We start from the raw sequence: 17,330 nt of genomic DNA on the forward strand, positions 1-17,330 counted from the left end.
TTGCTAAAAAAAATATTTTCTACCTTTTCAAAGTACAATGATGTATATTCAAAATGTACTGCAACTTCATCCAGTTGGTAAGTGTTGTTTAAGTATTTATTACATCCACAATATGCCCAGAAAAATATCATGTCTATCACGATAACAAAAGTTAGCATGATACGCTTAAATATTATTGTATTTTTCAACACCTATTTAGAATTATATGGAATAAAATATTTTTTACTTTGACTTTTACAAAAAAAAATAATTAGTGTTTTTCCTTCTAATGCTACGTTGCCATTTTGGAATATACAGCTCTGGAAAAAATAAGAGAGCACTCAAAAAGTGATTAATTTCTTTGATTTCACCAAATTGGAAACCTCTGAAATATAACAAATGTAAGATGGATGATCACAAGCCATCAAACCAAGCTGAACTGCTTGAATTTTTGCACCAGGAGTGACATAAAGTTATCCAAAAGCAGTGTGTAAGACTGGTGGTGGAGAACATGCCAAGATGCATGAAGTCAGGGTTATTCCACCAAATATTGATTTCTGAACCCTTAAAACTTTATGAATATGACCTTTTTTTCGTTTTTTTCTTTGCATTATTTGAGGTCAAATTTCAGCCATTTCTCATTTTCTGCAAATAAAATTATTTTTATTTGGAATTTGGGAGAAGTGTTGTTCGTAGTTTTTTTACTCAAACATACCTATAAATAACAAAATCAGAGAAATTGATTCAGAAACAGAAGTGGTCTCTTTTTTTATTTTCCAGAGCTGTATATTATTTTCATGTCACAATAAAACAATTTATTATATAAAATTAGCTTCTAAGCTTTTTGTGCAAAACTAAAAAAAAATAAAAAAATCAGAGAACAAATTTATCATGGCTACATTTGGGGTAAACTATGTAAATTAAGATTTGTTTTTGTATGTATATATACACACACATCCCATTCCATTAAACCATTAAACCATTTAAAGTGGAGTTACTCACTGGTAATGAGCAGGATGGTGAGGAAGCTGCAGAGCATGATGCTGACAGGGCTGTTCACTACACTCTGCCCATCAGCGCAGGGGATTATCAACTTTCAGTCATGTGACTTCACACCCGCCATGGAATCTTTCCACTGGCTTGTTGTTCTTTCCTCCTGGGCCTCTCTGCAGAGACGTGCACGAGCTTAGCCCATACGCCAACAGAAATACCAGCACTCATCTTCACACAGGCCTATTCTGGCACCAGCTCCTATGGGGCATTATAGTGTGGCACTTAAATATTAATGTCCTACTGCATTGTTTGTCATTGGAATGAAGAAAATAGAAAGAGGGATGAGTCCATTGCCGGACAAAAACTAAAAGAAAAAAGGAATTAAAAATTAAAAGGGTTTTTCTGATAGATCAGAAGGACAAAACTGTAAATAAATGATCTGCCATTGTTCTTAATGCCGTGTTTCGTAGAACCACACCTGTTTTATGGTGGTTTGTGGTCAAAGGATGATACAAGCCCCAACGGCTCTTGAACATCTGGGAATCCATTCGTGTACATTTCACATGTAGCCTAATTTATGCTTTTAAAGAAACTTTTCAGTACAGTTTATATTATTCAATTCAGTACATATCATTTACAATAAAGATGTTTTATATGTTAGTTATGAGCAAAATAGCCCAAAAGTTTCCTCGTTTTAATGTATTAGAATGTTATTTTGTTATTAATGAGTGATAATAAAAAAAAATAGGCAGGTTTTCTATGCAATGCAGACAATATCAGATAAAGTAAAATTCATAAAATTTGCAATATATGCCATGAATATTTTACAATTCACACTACAGGCACTGTTTACCTTTAAAACATGTTTTAAAATAAATTTAAATGAAGCTATGGTTTATAGATTAAGGTGCGTCTAAAGGAGTTTGTGGCCACTTCACCTTTTAAGTGACAAACGCTTATCCAGTACCTCTGATATACCTCTAAAATCCTTCCTCCAGTAAGCACGCACTGAAACCATGTCTTTGAATGTTAATGAATAATGATTAACGTATTGGTTCCATCTATAGGCCTGAGTGGGTAATTATCTGATTTCTCCCCAGCTCACATTAAGTATCCTGAAATAATTATCCCGAGATTACTTTAAGAAAAAAAATAAAAATAAACATAAACAAAAACAAACTCAGGCGACCCACCCATCCCCTAAAACATCTTTTAATTTTTTTATTTTTTTTTAATGCAATTTTTTTTCCACTCATGTCCTTACAGGCGGCTTCATAACAATCAGAAATAAGCAAGAAAATATATTTCTGCTGCACAGCAAAATACATGTTTGTGATTGGTTCAGATATCATTCAAAGGTCTCATTTCATGTTTTTTTTTTCTTTAATTTTGACGTGGTCTCTAGTATCAATAAATGTGCTTTGAGACAGTTTGTATGAGAGAGTGCTTGGCGTTCCTGCGTTCCTGTTTCAGGCTGATTTAGTTGTTGAAAAAAAAAAAAAATTTGTGCAGCCCTAATTTCTGCCTTTGCAGCTCCCTCTCAGGTTCAACTGTGCTTAATGGGGGGTGGATGATGTGTCCGAGTACTTTGGTACGCAGACACATCACAATATGCAGATCAGTTAATCAATAATACCGCCTGCGGCTGACCTCTAACCATCTGCGCCTCAGGCCTACCAGAGGCACACTGCTGCTTAGCCAATCAGCTCTCAATCCTGCCCCACCCCTAAACCCATACATCACCCAGTGCCCCTCCCAAACTTCTTCTCCTATTTTTAGCCTTTTTCAAATTTGAGCTGAGGGTGGAGTCAGCAGAAATCAGGGGGTTTAGTGCCCCTTTAAGAGGGGCAAAGACAAAGAGACAAAAAAAGAGGCGGCCCTGATATCCTCCATTATTTATCTGTCAGGTTCAGCATGGCTTTAGACACCATGTGACTGAGAGATGACACAGCAGAGCTGAAGCCCCTCCAGTACAATAGCCGGGGTTAAACATGCCGCAGCGCTGTGAGGACGCGGGCCGGGGGCCTCTGTAGGTCAGTCAGTGCTGGTGCTCTTTGAGCTATTTTACTCTGAGCTCTATCAGCTGCTGCTGCGCGCGCGCTGGAGGCGGTTGTTGTTTTATGTGGGCCGGGCGCGTGAAAGGGAAAATGAAAGCCAGCGAGCGCGCGCGGCAGTGATGAGGCGGAAATTCAGGTAAACTGAACTCTTTACATTCAGCCGGTAAAGCGCTGTTTACCGTGTGTTTACCGCGCTGTGTGTGTCGGTGTGTAGTGTAGGAGCTGCTGGGTGGTATTGTGCGGTGTTTGTGAGGGTCTGTGAAACCTGAGCTGGTGGGAGAGAGAGAGAGAGAGAGACAGGCTGGATACAGTAAGGACAGTCTGTGTCACTCAGGCTCACTGTAACACTGTCATGGCGGTGTGACTGACTGCCTGCCTGCTGGGGGTTAAATTGTCTCTATTCTCTGTTGTGTTATTATACTGCTGCACGCAACACCACATACACATACTTCTATTGTTGTGAGTGTGTGAGCTTTCCAGCTTTCACCATTATTAACAACACTAATCTACTGTAGTCTACTGAAGCTAACAGCACTGAGGACAATTACACAGCAATATAATGTGGTGTGTAATGGTCAGACATGTATAAAATACTATAGACTAGGGGTGGGCAATATTACATCATATACAATATATCGTGACACAGAAATATCATGATAATAAAAATCCATATCGTGATAATATGGCTGTTCTGTCTTAAAAGTAGTCTAATATTTACTGTGAAGCTTTAGGTGTATTTATTGTATAACTTTTAGTTTGCAGTTTATATGCATGCACTAAATATTCTGCAATATTATTTGCTGCAATATATTATTTTATGCTATATTATTTACTTTGCCACATTAGTATTATACTTTTATACTATTATACTATATTCCTGAAATTAATTAATTGTTTTAGCTTTCCTATATCGCCAAGTATATTATCGCAAAAATACCCTGAAATATTGTGATATTATTTTAGAGCCATATTGCCCACTCCTACTATAGACCCAGGTTTTGAGTATAAGTAAAAAAGCTAAATCAAAAAAGTGACTGGACTTGAGAAAAGCTGAAGTGTTTAAACTCCACAATAAAGTGGAAATACTAAAGCGTTCAGCGTTTTTTTTACTTAACCCTTTCAGACCTTAATTACATCCAGTGATGGAATGAAATGTAGGAACGCTGTTTCCTGGACAGGAAAGTCTCCCCAAACAGTAAAAAAACTAAATATGATTGAAAAGTGTTCCAAGTCTCATTAAATAAGTACAAATTATCTGATACTTTGCCTTAACAGCTCTAGTACTACTGTTTGTCCAGTGCGTTGAATGGGATCAAGCCACTGTTCCACTGGTTTATAAACTTGTTCTGATTGATGGTATATCCTGATGAACAGCTCTCAAATAGTGTAATGTGCAGCAAAACATTTAAAAATAAAGAAAATACATGCCCAATGTAATGGATGTAGGGTCTGAAAGGGTTAAAGGAGAACTCTTGTGAAATGGATTAGGTTGTAGTAAAATATGATAACTAGCACAAACTTTTGTTGAATAGCCCATCTCCGTTCACCCCCAGCATTCCAAATTAAAGCACTTTTATCCAGTGCTTTCGACCAGCTTACAATGCTATTTGAAACCCCATTGTTGCCATTCCACTGCATTTTTAGGGTTTGCTGGGTTAATACCATGGCATTTAATAAAAACAACTAAATCAGGTAAAAGGCATCAGGAAATAGTTAAAAAGTGCTTTATTTGCAACAGAACTACTACAAAAACGGTTACATTTTAAAATGATCAAATACCACACCAAAACAAAACATAACACTTTCCTCTTCAGAGTTAGAAAACAGCTAGCTAGGTTAGAATTAAAAACTAACAGTGTTAAATATTTTTGGCAAATAACCAAAATACAGTGAGTGGTGGTGTCCTCTAGCCTTGGGAGACTACACAGAGTAGAATCCTACAGGGTGTGGAGTGAAAAGGTGTGCCTTTCTTACCTGCCTGAAACCCCATGAGGCACAAACAATCAAACAAATCTTTCATAAAACAGAGTTCAAGAAACTACAGGTAAAATACCGTAAAACAAAAAAAACATCCCTGAATCTAAGAGTATGAGCTCATTAAAACAAACCTGTATGATAATCTGTTAAAATACCCAAAAGTGAGTAGGTCGAACACAAGAGAGTTAAACTAAAGAACACATTACATGTCACAACAGTCCTCACTCTCTGGCAGCCATCTTGGACTCTGCATTTAAAAGGTTGGCTCCTCCCCCAATGTTCACCTAGTCAGGCCTCCCATTGGTCAGTAAGTGGAGTCAGCAGCACGTCCAGAGAGAGACAAACAAAACAAAGTTAATGCGTGCAACACCCACTTACAAACATTTAAAAATGACTAAGATTGAATGGCTGCTGTTGGATGGACAGAAAGCTACTAATACTGACAAATACTGACTAACTGACACAAGTATTGAACATGGTGAAGTTAAGCAATTAGCATTGGAGTGACAAAATGCTAAATGTGACAAGTTTGGTTGTGTTTGGACTCATAGGTGGCCAGCTAGGCTTAGATAAGTTAGCTAGCTAACAGGTTAAGCCCCACATGATCCAGCTTACCAAGGCTCACGTCACACAAGTTTCAAGGGTTTTGACTATTTTTAGTGATATTTAGTACAAGTTTGCCTGCATTTCCTTTTATTTGAACTCAAATAGATAGATTGATATGGTGGGCCTGTTTAATTCTGTGTTACAATCATAATTTTAAAATACAGCAGTTGCATGGGATGACTATTATACCGCCCAACTCAACATATATTGTACATCAGTCTAGATAAAATGTAGAATATGAGCCCCCTAAACTTTTTTTACTTTTATTTTCTTCAGGTTGAACTGATTTTAGTTGCTAAGAAGACTAAGAAGCTAAGAAGACCTCAAAACAAGAATGTGAAAAAAGCTGCTAAGTACAAATACTACAGCCATTCACCTTTACAAAAAACTGCAGTATTCTACTGGGCAGTCATGTCATCTTCCAGTATTCTCTTTTTACTTTTGACTGTAATCGCACTGACATTTCCTGGCGTATGTCTGCCTTCTGAAAGCAGCAGTGCTGCTGAAAACATCCATGTGGTGGCGACCAATGGGCTCCCTTTTCCTTGGAGCAAGTTACGCCTTCCGAATTACATTATTCCCATCCATTACCATCTGTTAATCCATCCCAACCTCACCACCCTGAGGTTCAATGGCTCCGTCAAGATTGAGATCGATGTAAAGAATAACACCAACTGGGTGGTTCTGCACAGCAAGAACCTCGAGATCACCGCGGCGACCGTACTGGACGAAAGCGAGGCCCACCTGTTTGATAAAGCTCTTCCTGTTCTGGAGTATCCTCCCCACGAGCAGATAGCCATCTTCTCCCCGAAGATCCTAACATCTGGAGAAAAGTACTTTCTGTACTTGGAATTTAGTGCAGCACTGAGTGATGGCTTCTTTGGCTTTTACAAGAGTTCATACAGGACCAAAGATGGAGAAACAAGGTGTGTATTAGATTTTGATGATGAGAACAAAAAAATTGTTTTCCATGTTATAACAGACAATAATAATTACATTGTTTTCTAAGTTATTCTTATTTAAACTCTCAGGGTTTTGGCGTCTACGCATTTCGAACCTACCTCCGCACGAATGGCGTTTCCCTGTTTTGATGAGCCCATCTTCAAAGCCAACTACTCTGTCCGGATCAGAAGGGGGCCATCTCACATTGCTCTGTCCAACATGCCAGTGGTAAGACTGCCAGCAACAAAAAGACCACATTTAGACATTGTCACTTTATTTGACTAGAATCATCTTGATTATACCTTGATAAGATTTCTCACTAAAATCTTATGTGGGAGGGAGTATTCATACTTCCTTGTTTTTGCAACAATTATCGCTGGTATTTTGGGTTGTACTGGGAGGAGCTTTGGTTGTTAAATGGATCTTGGAGATATAGATGTATTTACACTACTATAAGACTGCCTAAATGCATCTCAATACCTCCAGAGATCCAGAAGGTAGTCAGTCTCAACAGTTTGATAGATATGGGCCAATGGCTGAAGTTTATCAAGCAGCCTTGAGTTAATCTCTGCTCAGATAAATGTGCATTTATGATGATCAAGGTCACAAAATTAGATTCTGTGTCAGTACCTCAACTCCTGAGGTGTTTTTTGGATTTGAAAGACTGTTTTGTTATTGAGAGAAAGAGAGAAATATTGTCCAACAAAGATTTGATGATGAAGTCATGATGAAATGCTAATTCACTGGAACTCAGATGTGTTTTCTTGTTTTTTAGGAGCACACAGTGGAGTTGGAGGATGGTCTGTTTGAGGATCGGTTTGAAGCGAGTGTGCAGATGAGCACCTACCTCGTGGCCTTTATCGTCTGTGATTTCAAGTCTGTAAGCAGGAGAACCGTGACAGGGGTTGATGTAAGTCTGCAATTCTTTCAGCCTAGGAACAGTTGTCGGATCCTTTTTGCTGCACATAATTGGAAGAAAATGACATGGCAGGTTTTTCTTTTCAGTTTATTGTAATAGCAAAAAAATACAGATTTTTTTTACCAGATTTTTTTGTATCCAGGATTGGAATAAAGTAATAATATTAGGCACAAACAATATGAATCTGGTGGATATGTCATGAAAAATGAGATCCGTGCAATTTTTCGTTTTTCATCCAGCAGACGCAACAAGTTGTAACATTTAATTAAATTTGGTTTATGTAACATTGTCTGTCCAGCCCTAATATAGAGCCATTTCTGAAGAAAGCTAATTGAGATGGCATGCATAGAACTATAGTAGGTTGATGGTGTGGTTTAGTGGATAACACCACTACCTGCCAGTGAGCTTCCACATCAAGTGGGAGTCTGAGGTTTAATTTCCAGTCTGGGTGACTATTGCCGTGCTACACCAATAAGAGTCCTTGACCAAGACTCCAGTCCTCCACTATCAATCAATCAACCTTTTATTTTTTTTATTTATAAGTACATTGATGGCAATACTCATTCTTAATGTAGCCAAGCATTTACAAGAAACAGGGATTGACATGACAAAGAAAATAACTAAGTTTAATCATTTTAAAATAACAGTAAATAAAAGATAATAAATAATCAAAATAATTGATAATAAATTAAGATCAAAAGAGGATTAATACAACAAAAAAATAATTAAGCTAAAACTACATTGGCCCAACTCTGTAATAGAAATAACCTGGTTGCTCTGGATAAGATGTCAGCTACATGCCATAAAATGTAAATGTAAAACTATAAAACCCAATTGAATAGGTACTTTTGCACCTATATAAACCCTGTTTTTAAGAGGGCATGACAAGTGTTTGTTCTAATTGTATCCCAATTTAATATTAGCTTGCTTCTGTTTTGATCTAATGTTTGTGACTCCTTCTTCCTCAGGTTTCAATTTACGCTGTTCCGCACAAGTGGCACCAAACCCACTACGCTCTGGAAGCTGCTGTAAAACTGCTGGAGTTTTATGAGACGTATTTCAACATCTATTATCCTTTGCCAAAACTAGGTAATTATCAAGATACAAAGTATTTCTACACGCTAGGCTTAAATACTTAAACACTCTTTTTAGAAACTGTATTTGTCTCTGTGTTTTTGCATAGATTTGATAGCCATTCCAGATTTCCAGTCTGGAGCTATGGAGAACTGGGGCTTGACCACCTACAGAGAGACATCTCTGCTCTATGACCCTGACGTCTCATCCACCTCAGACAAACTGTGGGTTACGATGGTGATCGGACACGAGCTGGCCCATCAGGTTAGTATTTCACACTCAAAATAATGCAGTTTTGTCAAATTTGTACTTTGCAGCCAATACACACAGAATAAAACACAAATTTTATACCGTAGCTTTTAAAACTGCAGTATTAGTTTACATGAGCTACAATATGAAGATTATAAGTGTTTTTTTTTTGTTGTTGAATATTCTATTCTTTTAATTGTTGCTTTTTTAAACAAACATAACACTCAAACACATAACATACAAAGCTACAACACATCCCTGATTCACACGTACATTTAAACAGCACAATAATAATAAGACAAAAATGAAATAAATAAAATCTGTTAAGATTACATAAAATGACAGTTTTGTGTGGAACACAAAAAACACATTCATGGTGCTATTGTCGGCATCACTATAAAACACAGTGACATCATACATCAATCTTCAAATACATTTTTAAATGAATCCTCTTCTAAAAAATGCCTAAATTGTTCCCAGATCTCGCTAAATTGACGTGACTTCTTTTTAACTGCGTAACTGAGAAAGAGATTTAAACCACTGACCTAAAGGGGGTGGTTCAGTACTTTTCCATTTACAAGATATGTTGTGTTTTGCGTGTAGGAGCCATATATTGATCATTTTTAAATTACAGTTTAGTTGAAATTGTCATATTTTCAGGGATTATACCCAAAATGCATAATTTCGGGCAAAGAGGCAGTTTAATAAAGGTTATTAATTATATAGTTTCTATAAGTTTCTTAATCTGATTTTTAGAGTATGCTGTTTAAGTGGCTATTTGAATAGACAGATAACTAAAGTAACCCAGTTATAAATTTGAATATTAAGATATTTTTGATTGCATGTAAATATACTTCATGTTGTTTATCCTATAATTTCCATTACCTGACGGTGAACTGTAGATTGAAGATTTACCCCATAAAGAGCATATTTCAGAACATTATTGTCTGTTTGTGAAATTTTAAAGCTACAATATGTAATATTTTCCTATATGCATGTTTAAACTAACAGACTGTTATAAAACAAATGCAAACCTCAAAACATGCCAGCCCGTATGATTCTTTGATTTATATTCCTGGGTAACAAGACTTTAAGTATTAAGACTTCAAATAAATGTTGTAAAAAGCTATATATACAACTCTACCCAACCTGTTGGAAATGGCTGTTTATGTAAACCAAACTTTTAATATAGCAAGTTTCTTATTCTGCACCCAAGTTTTTCATTCACATGTAAACCTGTACTCTGTGACGTGACAATAAAAATCTTGAATCTTGAATCTTATTTTATTTTAAAACAATTAAAAAAAAAAATCTTGGACAGTTTGATGATAAATATAAAGTACGTTTTTTGGAAAATAGCTGTTTATGCTAACCAAACCTTTAAAGCATTTTTATTTTTTTCTTCAAACAATAAAATCAAATAAAAATCACCAGAGGTCAATCTTTCCAAAAACTGTTGCAAGGCATCAGTAGATGGAGCCACTGAGCAGCTCTGGTTCTTTCTACAGTGGCTCTGCTGAAGGGGAGCCAGGAATCCCAAACCATCCAGCGACTAGAGTTTAAATTGGGCCAAGAATGTACATGTGCACTGACAATGCAGCGTGCACATCGCCGATGACATTTCAAGCATCAGTGCGAAACTGTGCGGGACGTATGTGTGTTCATTAGCGCTGATTTTCCCCTGGCGGATAAAAGCTTCGTTTGGATTCTTGACTCAAAGCCAAGAAGAGAAAAAGTCAAGTAGCCAAAATTAGACTACAGCAGCACAGGTCAATGTATACATACTGTACAGCCGGGATAATGTACACTGGATCTGGAACATTCTCTTTAGGAGGTTATTTATTCATAAAATGTTCCTCTCTTTTTCCACAGTGGTTTGGAAACCTGGTGACTATGGACTGGTGGAATGATATTTGGCTTAATGAGGGCTTCGCTCGATATATGGAGTTTGTGTCTGTTGAGGCCACTTACCCGCAGTTAAAAGTGGTACGGTGCTGTCACATTTTTTAACTCTTACATTTTAAAAGTATATATTTTAAAGTTGTTATAAGATATTTGTCATTTTTGTTCTGGATTACAGGAGGACTATTTGTTGGACACCTGCTTTGCAGCTATTGGACGGGATTCTCTAAACTCCTCCAGGGCGATATCCTGCTCTGCAGAAAACCCAACTCAGATAAAGGAGATGTTTGATACTGTATCTTATGATAAGGTGAGATAATAATGCTCTTCAAGCATAACAATGCAGAGCATTATTCTGCGTCAGAAATTAATAATTAAACCAGAACTGCCTGAAAAAACATCTGTCTGAAACTAACAATCACAAACTTAGAGACAAACTGAGATTTTTATTTTTAACTCTGGCATTTGTTAAATACTTTATAGCAACAATGACCTCATTCATAATATCTTTTTATATTTTTATATTTTTATTTTATTTTAATTGACACCAACATTGATGCACTACAATAAGATTAAGATCTTTAGATTTAAGATCTAAAACAAATTATGACAATAATAATCTAATTAAATACAAAAGCAATAGGATAAATAAAACAAGCTATAAGCTATATAGTTAGTAGGAAAATAGAATCATATGGTATAGTATAAGGAGTATATCAATTTTATCTCTATTAAAAGAAAAAAAAAATAAGTAGCAATTACCACTGCACATACAGCTTTGATTGATTAGACAAGCATTTAACAAGGCTTTAACAAAGTCAGTGTTTTAAATATCTTTAAAAAAACTAGTCAAAATTATTCAAAACTGTTCAAAGGTTTACATTTAACATTAACAATTTATTTGATCATTTTTAATGAAATACAGACTGAAATGCCAAAAGTCAGGGGATAGCATCGTGTAAATGGTTTCCTTAGAGGGCTGCTTGAGAACGTCCACCCCTGTGTAATTTTTGAGGTGTTGTCTTTGGGGCATTAAAACTGTATTAACTCTTATGGTTAGTTCCCCAGATTAAGTGATTAAGCCTAGTGTACAGTTTCTCCAATACTAGGCCTAATCTTAATAAAAAAAATAAAATACAATAAATTAGCAGATGTCACAATACTTTTGCCCATATGGTTTAGATATTATTACTAAAGCAAGGGTTCTTGCAAAGTCTGAGCAAAAAACTTTTTAAACCTAACCACATTTTCTCTTCATTTTGAACTATTTTAGGGGGCTTGTATTCTGCACATGCTGAGGCATTTCCTGACAGATGATGTGTTCCAGAGTGGCATAGTCAGGTATCTGAGAAAGTTCAGATACAGGAATGCCAAAAACGAGGATCTGTGGGACAGCCTGGTCAATGTAATTACTTCTAATCTCTTTAACTCATTTACTTTTGGAAATAAGAAATTGTATAAATGAAGTAATGACATATTTGTGTAGTGTTTTATATGTTTCTGTTCCACAGACATGCTCTGAGGAGGATTTTACATCAGGAGAATACTGCTACAGTAGCACACAGGCCACCAAAAATTCAGTACGTATCAGTCTACACTACTCTAATGCAAAAATAAGGAATTATAATGATGAAAATAAAATATTCACAACTTTTTAAATGGTCTTTTTTTGCAGTATCGGTTTGCTGGGGAACACATAGACCTGAAGAAGATGATGCACACATGGACTCTACAGAAGGGCATTCCTCTGGTCACGGTGAAACGAAAGGGGACCAAGCTTTACATTGAGCAGGAGAGGTTCCTGAAGACGGTCCAGCCCAGTGACCCACTTTGGCAGACAATGCAAACTGGGTAATAACATAAATCTCTCTTATCTTATATGTACTGGTGCTTTATGAGGTTGGCTCAAGATACAGGCCTCTGGTGCTCCCCCTAGTGGTTATGTCTTAAAAAAAAAACAAAGGCAGCTCTGCATGTACTTTCTGTATGCTTTCTTTATACTACAGATACTAGGGTTTTTTTTTTAGTTCAGTGCTTCTTGCTGTCTTCTTTATTTATCCAATGCTGTGTTTAACTGTAATGTAACAATTTCTTCACTTTAGTTTTCTGTGGCACATTCCTTTGACCTACAAAACAAGCCACTCCCACACTGAGATGAGACACATACTACAGACAAAGTCAGGTATGAACTTTCCTCACTGTCTGTTTTACTCATATTTAAGCAGTAATGCAGTTTAGTTACAATGTGTATTTAATCACTTCTCAGACGTTCTGGTGCTGGATGGAGATGTGGACTGGGTGAAGTTCAACACAGATATGAACGGCTACTATATGATCGATTATGATGCTGAGGGATGGAGCGCCTTGATTGAGCTCCTGAGAGTAAACCACAGCGCTGTGAGCTTCAAGGACAGAGCAAACCTTATTCACAACGCCTTTCAGCTGGTCACGTAAGCTACAAATACACACCATACAATACAAAAGATGTCTGCTGCTAATAAAGTGTTAATCCAAAAGATACATATGGTAAATGGTTTGACCATGTTTTTGTCTACTGTACCTTAGTTGTAGTAGATCAGGCCAAAACATATGGCATCTTACTCTTACTCATCTTAAGTCTATGATAAAGTTTAAGCACTAAAAAAAACTGTATGTCTAAATCGGATTTCTAACACTGTATTATAGAAAATAGTTATACTCACCTATAGAGTACACCTTTAAATATGCAGCATGCTTATGTACATTTGATGTATGACCCCAACCATGTTTGACCATAGTACAGTTTCTCATTAAACAAAACTGATTATACCCATTAGTTAACTGTTAAGTCTTTATGAGTTGATTTTAGAGTGGATGTACTCTATTTTACTCTGTACTCTTTTCTCTCTGATCCCTCTAGTGCAGGGCGATTGCCGCTGGACCGGGCTTTGGATCTGATCACTTATCTGAAGACTGAGACTCACAATGTTCCCCTGTTGCAAGGAATTGGATATTTAGAGTCATTTTACAAGATGATCGAGAAGAGAAACATGCCTGACGTCACTCAACATCTCAAGGTATTCACTAACTTACCCGTTACATCAGTGTTATTATTACACTAGTGTAGTCTGAGCTGTGTGCTGATCATGAAAAACAACAACATGTGCTCAGTATCTCTGAACTGGCCGTACAGCACGCACAGGATTAATGTAATGTGCCAGACTTCCCTGAGCGAACCATTCCGAGGATATTGGAGCCAATCTAATTTGCTATACCTCATTCCATTGGATCTCAATCAAAGAGGCTTTTAGTTCAGACACTTTACCAGCAGCTGAGCTTCCTCCATACATCCCTTGGCTGGAATTAGTTTGATTTTCATGTTGAAATGTCAGTCTTAATCCAGTCTTTCTGCTCAGTTATTAGGTTGTATTAATCTTGGGTGGACAGTGACCTCTTGTGTGTGTGTGTGTGTGCTCTCTTGTCTCACAGACCTACATCCTGCAGTATTTTAGAGACGTGATAGATAAGCAGACCTGGAGCAATGAGGGCACAGTCTCAGACAGAAGGCTGCGCTCTGAACTTCTGTCGTTGGCATGTGATCTTGGTTATGCTCCTTGTCTGGAAAAGGCCAAACATTTCTACCATACATGGGTGAAGTCTAACAGCACAATCAGGTGATTTCATAGACTATAAAATATCAAAACTACAGAGAAAACTGTAAAAAAATAAATAAATACATAAAGTATTTACTCGATTCAAATATATATGCACTAGTCATGGGACAGCAGAATATAAAGTGGCTGTAAAGTGTTACCTCAGGGGATGGTTTGGGACTGCAGTGCCCACACCTGTACAAATTTGTGAGGTGTTATCTTGTGAGTAAGTCTGAACACTGGCCGGTGTACTCCAGTTGTGCAAGCATTTAACGTTTCAGGTGAGTTAAGAAATCAATATTTGGTGGAATAACCCAATTTTTTTATCACAGTTTTCATGTATCAAGTAATTGGTCAAATCAAAGAAACTCATCATATTTAAGTGGTCTCGTATTTTTTTCCAGCTGTATATTTAAGTCAAATGATTGATTATTAATAAAACAGTGTGTATATCAAAAACATTGCATCATGCATTTGAGCCAACTGTACTAGCCAGCATATATTAGTGTACGGACTGTTAATTTAATTCCACAGTTTACCCAGTGACGTGACTGAGACCATCTACATGGTTGGAGCTCAGGATGACAGTGGCTGGCACTACCTGTTGGAGAAGTATGGGGTTTCCATGTCTGAGGCAGAGAAATGCAAAATCCTCTCAGCTTTAGCGAGCACCAGGGATTCCAATAAGCTTCTACGGTATGGAATTGTCTTTTCACGTCTACATATATTATCTCATTTACTATGATTACTTTTTTAGAAAATAACAGAGGAAAATTTTTTTTTTCAAAATTACACCAGGTTTTATTTTTTTTTCTGGCTGGAATTTTATTGAGGCTAAAATTATACTTTACATTATTTGATACTTGACATTATTTGAGACCTGTAATATTAACAGTTTGTTTCAAAATGAAAAATAAAAAAAAGAAAATTATTTTAGTAAAAAAAGGCTGCATTATAACCATTATGTATTTTATGATGCATTTGGTTTCAGACTTTTGGAGCTCGGAATGGAGGGATCGGTGATAAGAGCTCAGGACTTATCTACACTAATTTACACTGTGGCCAGAAATCCAGCAGGACATTTCTTAGCTTGGAATTTTGTGAAGAAGAACTGGAATAAACTGGTGGAAAAGTAAGTGCAATTGTTTGAATCTGCTTGAAATCAATATAGTCAGAAATCACTCAAGTAAAAACTTTTTTCCTTGTGCCAGATTCCAACTGGGATCATTCAGTATGAGAAATATCATCATTGGTACAACTGGACAATTCTCATCAAAAGAGGAGCTTGTTAATGTAAGTTTTATTTTCTGTTTTGTGTTTGTATGCTATGAATAATAACATTATATACTATTTAACGTACTATTCAAGTGTCATCAACAGTGTTAATGAACTAAATGAAGAATGAACTAAAATATATGCATTGTTTTTTCAGATCAAGGAATTTTTCGAATCCATCAGGGACCAGACCTCTCAGCTCCGAGTCACTCAGGTGGCAGTTGAAAACGTGGAGAAGAATATTCTGTGGTTGGAGAGGAATTTAGAGACTCTGAGGACGTGGCTTCAACAGAGACTGAATTAATACATCTAATACGCTTTTCCTGAACTTTTTAGCACATACAATCATACTACATCAACACATTTCCACAGGATTCAGGAAAGTGCAGAGACAGATGTATGAAAACTTGCACTGTTCAGTTTTATAAGCAAATCAGAATGTTTAATAGGTTTTATATAGTTTCATATCTTAATGCAGTTTTTACGATAAAGTACAGAGAATGTTTTGATAAATACATTAAGCATGGTTTGAATGGTTTTGTGTTCCATGATAATTATGTTAAATAGGCTAAATGCTGATGAGAGTGCATTATTTTTATTAGGTTTTCTAAAAAGAGATTGTGAGATATTTTGGTGCAACTGCAGTTTAATGGGTTTTAATTTCTTTAATAAAATGATATCCAAACAAAGGAGTTCTTCTTTGCTTTAGGAGTGGTGTGCTGGTAACTGTGTACATGAACAGAGATACTAATAATTTTCCTATTTATGTATCTGTAAAAAATAGCACTTGATTAAGTCAGGTGGTCAACTTTATCAGATTACGGTCAATAATCTACTCTTATTTGGGGCAGGAAATACATTAAAACAACTATCATGATATAAGAATTGGTACCACAATACACATTATTATATAGGGGTTAGGATTTAATAAATCACAATGCATTGAGACACTGTGAGCAAGGCAATATATTGCAATTGTTTAAAAAAAAGACATAGTATAAAAAAATCTGAATTAAATATTTTTTTTCTTTTCATGCATGCAATACAAAGAGATCTAATGAAAGAGTACAACACTGCAAAAATGTTGCAAAGATGTTACACTAGTTATATTTTTAAGTAAAGCTAGCACATAATTGTGTCTTTTTTACTTAAAATATGCATAAGCTTACATATGTATATAAATACAAACAAGCTTGCAAAAATGTTACACTAGTTGTATTTTTCAGTAAAGCTACCACATAACTGTGTCTTTATATAAGCCTTTACTTATATAAATCAATTTCTATAGTAAGTAAAATTAAATACATTGCTACCCTAACTGACTACTACTGACATAAAACAAGTTCTATAGCAGGTTGTAGTTCGTCAAATACATTTATAAACACACAAATAAACCTTAGACCATTTCAAATGAATTTCATTTATTTTTAAAGAACGTAAAACCTTGCCAAAATCAATGCAGTGCAGTGCTGAGTGCGGCATTAGCGACACCACCCACCGGGCTTGGAGTATCGGGCTAGCGGCATTAGCAACACCACCGACCGGGCTTGGAACGTCGGGCTAGCGGCATTAGCGACACCACCGACCGGGCTTGGAGCGCCAGGCTAGCGGCATTAGCTGCTCACTAGCTAGCGCCGGGCTAGCGGCATTAGCGACACCACCGACCGGGCTTGGAGCGCCGGGCTAGCGGCATTAGCGATACCATCCACCGGTCTTAGTGCGTCG

The 17,330-nt window shown here is 36.5% G+C and overlaps 1 protein-coding gene across 2 annotated transcripts; it reads left to right on the forward strand.

Moving 5' to 3' along the window:
* Nucleotides 1-2,862: 2,862 nt before the first annotated feature.
* Nucleotides 2,863-16,276, forward strand: erap2 (endoplasmic reticulum aminopeptidase 2). Of its 2 annotated transcripts, none has more exons than XM_022667472.2 (19): nt 2,863-3,005; nt 5,889-6,538; nt 6,644-6,782; nt 7,330-7,464; nt 8,442-8,562; nt 8,657-8,811; nt 10,669-10,782; nt 10,877-11,008; nt 11,972-12,103; nt 12,210-12,278; nt 12,374-12,549; nt 12,801-12,880; nt 12,965-13,148; nt 13,598-13,754; nt 14,167-14,351; nt 14,865-15,026; nt 15,322-15,462; nt 15,542-15,623; nt 15,763-16,276. In XM_022667472.2, exons 2-19 carry the CDS (start codon nt 6,024-6,026, stop codon nt 15,907-15,909), a joined length of 2,826 nt encoding a protein of 941 aa, XP_022523193.2. In that variant the 5' UTR covers nt 2,863-3,005; nt 5,889-6,023; the 3' UTR covers nt 15,910-16,276. The 2 variants fall into 2 exon arrangements, with proteins under 2 accessions (XP_022523193.2, XP_007244012.2); XM_007243950.4 differs by having other exon boundaries at nt 2,875-3,165.
* Nucleotides 16,277-17,330: the final 1,054 nt, after the last annotated feature.

This window comes from Astyanax mexicanus, chromosome 22 (genome assembly GCF_023375975.1).
Source record: "Astyanax mexicanus isolate ESR-SI-001 chromosome 22, AstMex3_surface, whole genome shotgun sequence".
NCBI classification, from domain to species: Eukaryota; Metazoa; Chordata; class Actinopteri; order Characiformes; family Acestrorhamphidae; genus Astyanax; species Astyanax mexicanus.